The sequence below is a fragment of the Salmo trutta genome, unplaced genomic scaffold, assembly GCF_901001165.1.
Source record: "Salmo trutta unplaced genomic scaffold, fSalTru1.1, whole genome shotgun sequence".
NCBI lineage: Eukaryota > Metazoa > Chordata > Actinopteri > Salmoniformes > Salmonidae > Salmo > Salmo trutta.
In genome coordinates, this window is record NW_021822706.1 from 221,217 (window position 1) to 229,694 (window position 8,478).

General features: G+C 50.9%; 1 protein-coding gene across 1 annotated transcript in view; it reads left to right on the forward strand.

The window, feature by feature from the left end:
- LOC115183925 (extracellular sulfatase Sulf-1) overlaps nucleotides 1–8,478 on the forward strand; it is a 43,260-nt gene that overhangs the window by 17,811 nt on the left and 16,971 nt on the right. The window contains exon 6 of the mRNA XM_029744902.1: nucleotides 2,847–2,982. Within this exon, the coding sequence (XP_029600762.1) occupies nucleotides 2,847–2,982 (136 nt within the window). The remainder of the gene's footprint in view (nucleotides 1–2,846; nucleotides 2,983–8,478) is intronic.

Here is an 8,478-nt window from a genome sequence, read left to right on the forward strand (position 1 = left end):
GCCCATCCCAGCCAGCCCAGCCAGCCCATCCCAGTCTATCCCAGCCCATCCCAGTCTATCCCAGCCCATCCCAGTCTATCCCAGCCCATCCCAGTCTATCCCAGCCCATCCCAGTCCATCCCAGCCCATCCAGCCAGCCAATCCCAGTCTATCCCAGCCCATCCCAGCTCTACCCAGTCAATCCCAGTTCTACCTAGCTCTAGGCTGCATCTGAAATGGTACCCTATTCACTATTCCCCTGTCTCTAGTCAGATGGTACCCTATTCCCTATGTGCTGCACTAGTTTTGACAGGACCTATAGGGAATAGGGTACCATTTGGGATGCATCCCTGCCCATCTCTCTACCCAGCCCTGGCCAGCTCTACTGTGGGCCAAGCACATTGACCTCCCCCCCTGGCTTTGGCACACTGGCACCACTCTAGCCCTCAGACCCACACGGCCCTGCCAACCAACAGCCAACTGTTCTGCCAACCACCCCCTGCCAACTTCCTGCCTCTGCCAACGCTGACTACATTCTCCAGACACACAGACATAACCGCTATGAAAACAACACTGTGACCCTAAAGTACAACCTGTCCCCTTGGCTTTGAGAGTGTTTGGGACTGCTGTCCTGTCCTGTCTGACTGCTGTCCTGTCTGATTGCTGTCCTGTCTGACTGCTGTCCTGTCCTGTCTGACTGCTGTCCTGTCCCGTCTGACTGCTGTCCTGTCCTGTCTGTCTGACTGCTGTTCTGTCCTGTCTGACTGCTGTCCTGTCCTGTCTGACTGCTGTCCTGTCCTGTCTGACTGCTGTCCTGTGCTGTCCTGTCCTGTCCAGTCTGACTGCTGTCCTGTCCTGTCTGACTGCTGTTCTGTCCTGTCTGACTGCTGTCCTGTCCTGTCTGACTGCTGTCCTGTCCTGTCTGACTGCTGTCCTGTCCTGTCTGACTACTGTCCTGTGCTGTCCTGTCTGACTGCTGTTCTGTCCTGTCTGACTGCTGTTCTGTCCTGTCTGACTGCTGTCCTGTCCTGTCTGACTGCTGTCCTGTCCTGTCTGACTGCTGTCCTGTCCTGTCTGACTGCTGTCCTGTCCTGTCTGACTGCTGTTCTGTCCTGTCTGACTGCTGTCCTGTCTGACTGTTGTCCTGTCCTGTCTGACTGCTGTTCTGTCCTGTCTGACTGCTGTCCTGTCTGAATGCTGTCCTGTCCTGTCTGACTGCTGTCCTGTCTGACTGCTGTCCTGTCCTGTCTGACAGGATAGAGGTAACAAGAGAAGTTACCCACTAACGGATGTAGCTCTGTATTGTAGCATTAGAGGTAACGGACATTGTTTATGTTCTAGCAATGCTTCAGCTTTGTAGCCAAGTGCTACAACAGTTTCCTCAGTCTTTCTGTTAAGGTACCAGACTGATTCTGCCTTCAGCAAAAATATAATTGTCTTGACAAGGCAACAATAATAGGTTTGTTGAATGCAGAAACAAACAACACCCATACCAGTTGGCTAGAGCTGCAACAGGTCGCAGCTGTAAATGAGAACTAGTTCTCAACTAGACTACCTGGTTAAATAAAGGTGAAATATTTTTTTTATATATAATTTTAAAACAGTGAACAGACTAGCACTGGGCTAACAGTGAACAGACTAGCACTGGGCTAACAGTGAACAGACTAGCACTGGGCTAACAGTGAACAGACTAGCACTGGGCTAACAGTGAACAGACTAGCACTGGGCTAACAGTGAACAGACTAGCACTGGGCTAACAGTGAACAGACTAGCTCTGGGCTAACAGTGAACAGACTAGCTCTGGGCTAACAGTGAACAGACTAGCACTGGGCTAACAGTGAAGATACTAGCACTGGGCTAATAGTGAACAGACTAGCACTGGGCTAACAGTGAACAGACTAGCACTGGGCTAACAGTGAACAGACTAGCACTGGGCTAACAGTGAACAGACTAGCACTGGGCTAACAATGAACAGACTAGCACTGGGCTAACAGTGAACAGACTAGCACTGGGCTAACAGTGAACATACTAGCACTGGGCTAACAGTGAACATACTAGCACTGGGCTAACAGTGAACAGACTAGCACTGGGCTAATAGTGAACAGACTAGCACTGGGCTAACAGTGAACAGACTAGCACTGGGCTAACAGTGAACAGACTAGCACTGGGCTAACAATGAACATACTAGCTCTGGGCTAATAGTGAATAGACTAGCACTGGGCTAACAGTGAACAGACTAGCTCTGGGCTAACAGTGAACAGACTAACGCCTGTCCTAACCCTGACCTGTACCTCTGTCCTAATCCTGACCTGTACCTCTGTCCTAACCCTGACCTGTACCTCTCTCCTGTCCTAACCCTGACCTGTACCTCTGTCCTAGCCCTGACCTGTACCTCTGTCCTAACCCTGACCTGTACCTCTGTCCTAACCCTGACCTGTACCTCTGTCCTAACCCTGACCTGTACCTCCCTCCTGTCCTAACCCTGACCTGTACCTCTCTCCTGTCCTAATCCTGACCTGTACCTCTCTCCTGTCCTAACCCTGACCTGTACCTCTGTCCTAACCCTGACCTGTACCTCCCTCCTGTCCTAACCCTGACCTGTACCTCTGTCCTAACCCTGACCTGTACCTGTCTCCTGTCCTAACCCTGACCTGTACCTCTGTCCTAACCCTGACCTGTACCTCCCTCCTGTCCTAACCCTGACCTGTACCTCCCTCCTGTCCTACTCCTGACCTGTACCTCCCTCCTGTCCTAACCCTGACCTGTACCTTCCTCCTGTCCTACTCCTGACCTGTACCTCTCTCCTGTCCTAACCCTGACCAGTACCTCTGTCCTAACCCTCTCCACATCATGCGTCTCCTCTACAGTAAACTCCTGAGGAAGAAAGAGGACAGAGGAGGCAGTTCAACCACCCAGAACACCAATAGCCTGCCCAAATACAACAAGGTCAAAGAGGTGTGTCAACAGGCAGAGTTCCAGACACCTTGTGAACAGCCTGGACAGGTACACACACACACACACACACACACACACACACACACACACACACACACACACACACACACAGACAAACACACACACACACAGACACACACACACACACACACACACACGCGCGCGCACACACACACACACAGACAAACACACACACAACACACACACAGGCAGACAGGCAGACAGGCAGACAGACAGACAGGCAGACAGACAGACAGACAGACAGACAGACAGACAGACAGACAGACAGACAGACAGACAGACAGACAGACAGACAGACACACACAGACACGCACATTCACTAAAGCATCACCCTCACGAGCTCACATGCTATATAAAAGAGCCTGGGGTTCCCCCAACACACTGACAAGATGGATGTCCTCCACTTTATTCCAGTAACAGTTTTTGCCAGTGGTCATAGGAGTAGAAATCCTACACTGCATTGTAGTCTGTCTTAGCCATAGCAGACAGCATATACAGTCAGTAGGCCAGTTTATTAGGTACATCAATCTAGTACCGGGTCAGACCCCCCCCCCCTTTTCCTCCTGAACACCCTGAATTCTTTGTGTCATGGAAATGTTGCTCAATTGGTATCAAGGGACCTAACGTGTGCTAGGAAACCATTACACCACCAGCCTGTACCGGTGACCCCAGGCAGGATGGGTCCATGGACTCATGCTGCTTACGCCACTTCCTTACTCTGCCATCAGCCTGTACCGGTGACCCCAGGCAGGATGGGGTCATGGCACCCCTATGGTGGAACAAGCTCCCTCACAACGCCAGGACAGCGGAGTCAATCACCACCTTCCGGAGACACCTGAAACCCCACCTCTTTAAGGAATACCTGGGATAGGATAAAGTAATCCTTCTACCACCCCCCCCCCTTAAAAGATTTAGATGCACTATTGTAAAGTGGTTTTTCCACTGGATATCGTAAGGTGAATGTACCAATTTGTAAGTTGCTCTGGATAAGAGCGTCTGCTAAATGACTTAAATGTAAAATGTAAAAATGGACTCATGCTGCTTACGCCACTTCCTGACTCCGCCATCAGCCATGACGCAACAGGAACCAGGATTCGTCGGACCAGGCGATGTTTTTCCATTCCTCAATTGTCCAGTGGTGATGTCACGTGCCCACTGGAGCTGCTTCTTCTTGTTTTTAGCTGGTAGGAACCCGGTGTGGTCGTCTGCTGCAATAGCCAATCGGTGACAAGGATCAACGAGTTGTGAGTTCCGAGATGGCGTTCTGCACACCACTGTTGTACTGCACCGTTATTTGCCTGTTTGTAGCCCGCCTGTTAGCGCCTGTTAGCTTGCACGATTCTTGCCATTCTCCTTCGACCTCTCATCAACGAGCTGTTTTTCACCCACAGGACTGCCGCTGACTGGATGTTGTTTTTGTTTGTCGCACCGTTCTCAGTAAACCTCTAGACACTGTTATGTATGAAAGCCCAGGAGGCCAGCCATTTCGGAGATATTTCAACCCGGCAGGTCTGGCACAGTGATCATACCAAGCTGAAGGTTGCTTAGGTCACTCGTCCATTCTAACATTCAATGGGAACAGTAACTGAATGCCTCGATGCCTGTCTGCCTGGTTTATATAGCCCAACCACAGACACATTTCTAGGAGCAAACTATTTTGGTGAACAGGGTCGTGTATGTAATTAACTGACTTAACATTTTGTGTATGTGTGCCTTTCAGAGGGTGAATGGGCAAGACAAAAGATTTAAGTGCTTTTGAACGGGGTATGGTAGTAGGCATATCGGTTTGAGTGGGTCAAGAAATGAAATGCTATTTTCATGCTCAACAGTTTCCTGTGTGTAATAAGAATGGTCCACCACCCAAAGGACATCCAGCTAACTTGGACACAACTGTGGAAAGCATTGGACGTTAACATGGGCCAGCATCACTGTGGAACTATTTTGACCCCTTGTAGAGTCCATGCCCCGACGAATTGAGGCTGTTCTGAGGGCAAAAAGGGTGTTCCTAATGTTTTGTACACTCAGTATATATATATGGTACGAATGTGGTCTAAAGTGATGCACTGTGTAGGGAATAGGGTGCCATTGGGCCCTGGTCTAAAGTAGTGCACTGTGTAGGGAATAGGGTGCCTTTGGGCCCTGGTCTAAAGTAGTGCACTGTGTAGGGAATAGGGTGCCATTGGGTCCTGGTCTAAAGTAGTGCACTGTGTAGGGAATAGGGTGCCATTGGGTCCTGGTCTAAAGTAGTGCACTGTGTAGGGAATAGGGTGCCGTTTTGGAAGCAACGTCTACAGCCAGCCGTAACTCAAATAGCCGTTTACCACAATCGTACAGTAATTGGACATTTCAGCAATGTTTGAAAATGGGACTAATGTCTGGATGGTTCCCTTTCTTCCCAGGCCCATTAAAGGGGGGTGGCAGACCAGACACACACACACACACACACACACCACACACACACACATAGGCATGCAACCAGCCACCAACCATCAGACCTGAACAATACTAATTGGTCCAATGTTCAGGTAGCACTCAGCAGGGCTTTCTGAGGCTAATGTGAACCAAACACTTATTTTATTTAGCACTTAAGTGACACGTGACACTCAATCATTTATTAAAGAGAGAGAAGGGGGAAATGATGGACTTATTGAGGTGAACTCTGGGTGTGTGCAGCGTATGCAGCCAGCGTATGCAGCCAGCGTATGCAGCCAGCGTATGCAGCCAGCGTATGCAACCAGCGTATGCAGCCAGCGTATTTAGCCAGCATATTCAGCTAGCGTATGTAGCCAGCGTATGCAGCCAAGCGTAATGCAGCCAGCGTAATGCAGCCAGCGTATGTAGTCAGCGTATGCAGCCAGCGTATGTAGCCAGCATATTCAGCTAGCGTATGTAGCCAGCGTATGCAGCCAGCGTAATGTAGCCAAGCGTATGTAGCCAGCGTATGCAGCCAGCGTAATGCAGCCAGCGTATGCAGCCAAGCGTATGTAGTCAGCGTATGCAGCAGCATATGTAGCCAGCATATTCAGCCAGAGTATGCAGCCAGCATTGCAGTGCAGCTAGCGTATGTAGCCAGCGTATGTAGTCAGTGTATGTAGCCAGTGTATTCAGCCAGAGTATGCAGCCAGCATATGCAGTGCAGCTAGCGTATGTAGCCAGCGTATGCAGCCAGCGTATGCAGCCAGCGTATGTAGCCAGCGTATGCAGTGTAGCCAGCGTATGCAGCCAGCGTATGCAGCCAGCGTATGCAGCCAGCGTATGCAGCCAGCGTATGCAGCCAGCGTATGTAGCCAGCGTATGCAGTGTAGCCAGCGTATGCAGCCAGCGTATGCAGCCAGCGTATGCAGCCAGCGTATGCAGCCAGCGTATGCAGCCAGGGTATGAAGCCAGCGTATGTTAGCCCAGCGTATGCAGCCAGCGTAATGTAGAGGTTTAGTCCCACATAAACACATAAATGTAGAGGTTTAGTCCTCTCTCCACACACACAAAGACACACACACACACACACACACACCACACACACACACACACACACACACACACACACACACACACACTGGGCTATTTAACACTGGACACCTGAGCACTTGAACCCTCCAGTGAGGGTCAAAACCATGATTTAAAAGGGGAGGGTTTCAAACTCAAAGCCTTTGTGGTGAATGTATTTAAAGGGGTAGGCCTATGTGTACACAGAGTGAAAGGGCACTGTTACAGCATAAGGAATCTGTGGCTGTGGAACGATATGAGTGGCTAAGTGCTGTGACTGTCTCCAAAACTGTGACTGTCCCCATATATACTGTAGTGCACTACATTTGACCAGAGCCTTATGGTACCTGGTCAAAAGTTTGCACAACTTAGGGAATTTGTGCAATTTGGGACGCAGTCTGTTTGTATTTCCGTTCTGTCTTATGCCTATTCTGTACACAAGACTCCTCCTAGCGCAGCTCTCACACACAATCTCTCCTCTCCCCTCTCCTCTCCTCTCCCTCTCCCCTCCTCTCCTCTCCTCTCCCCTCCTCGCCTCTCCTCTCCTCTCCCTCTCCTCTCCTCTCCCCTCCCCTCCTCCTCTCCTCTCCTCTCCTCTCCCCTCCTCTCCCCTCCTCTCCTCTCCTCTCCTCCCTCTCCCCTCCCCTCTCTCCCCTCCTCTCCCCTCCTCTCCCCTCCCTCCTCTCCCCTCCTCTCCTCTCCTCTCCTCTCCCTCCCCTCCTCTCCTCTCCTCTCCTCTCCTCTCCCCTCCCCTCCTCTCCCCTCCCCTCCCCTCCTCTCCTCTCCTCTCCTCTCCCTCCCTCCTCTCCTCTCCCCTCCCTCCTCTCCTCTCCTCTCCCCTCCTCTCCTCTCCCTCCTCTCCCCTCCCTCCTCTCCCCTCCCCTCCCCCCCCTCCTCTCCTCTCCTCTCCTCTCCCCTCCTCTCCTCTCCTCTCCTCTCTCATATATATATATATATATATAACAGCGCTGCCAGGGTCAGAAACTGTCTGTCAGTGAGCGTTTGAGCAACTCCTTCACAGAGGGAATCCTATCCATTGTCCTTTGTTTGAAACTCTCGTTCCAACGCTCTCGTCAGTCAGCGAGCGACTGTCTACACCACCACTGTCAGCAGAGATGCCCCCTCCTCCTCTCCCTTCCAACCTGTGACCCATTGCACCCTATCCAGGTGCCCTATTGGGGTCAAGAGTAGTGCAGTGAGTAGTGCAGTATACATGGAATAGGGTGCCATTTGGTTCACAGTCCAAACACTACATGTCAAATGATCACATTACTGACTTAGCCAGATGGGATTTTATTTTTTTCTAATCCTTCTCTTTGAACTTGACTGATTGTTCGGAGCGTGGTGGGACACTAACTAGATTACGCTGCTGCACTTGCGAAACAGTGGGACAGAGACAAATCGAATTTTATTGGTTACGTACACATATTTTTGCCGACAGAGGTCGAAGGAGAATGGCAAGAATCGTGCAAGCTAACAGGAGGGCCCACAAACGGAATGCACAACTCTCCAACATCGTGTTCCTCTCCTATCTGCTAAAAACAAGAAGAAGAGGCTCCAACGAGTACGCCACCACCAACACCGGACAATCGAGAAGTCAGGATTTGGCATAAGCAGCATGGGTCCATGGACCCATCCTGCCTGTTATCAACAGTACAGGCTGATGCCAGAGTCAGGAAGTGGCGTAAGCAGCATGAGTCCATGGACCCATCCCGCCTGGTATCAACAGTACAGGCTGATGGCAGAGTCAGGAAGTGGCATAAGCAGCATGAGTCCATGGACCCATCCTGCCTGGTATCAACAGTACAGGCTGACGGCAGAGTCAGGAAGTGGCGTAAGCAGCATGAGTCCATGGACCCATCCTGCCTGGTATTAACAGTACAGGCTGGTAGTGGTGGTGTAATGGTTTCCTGGCACACGTTAGGTCCCTTGATACCAATTGACTAACGTTTGAATGCCTCACCTTGTAGAATCCACGCCCCCCGAAGAATTCAGGCGGTTCTGGAGTCAGTAGCTATATAGGAAGAGAATGGGGGCGTG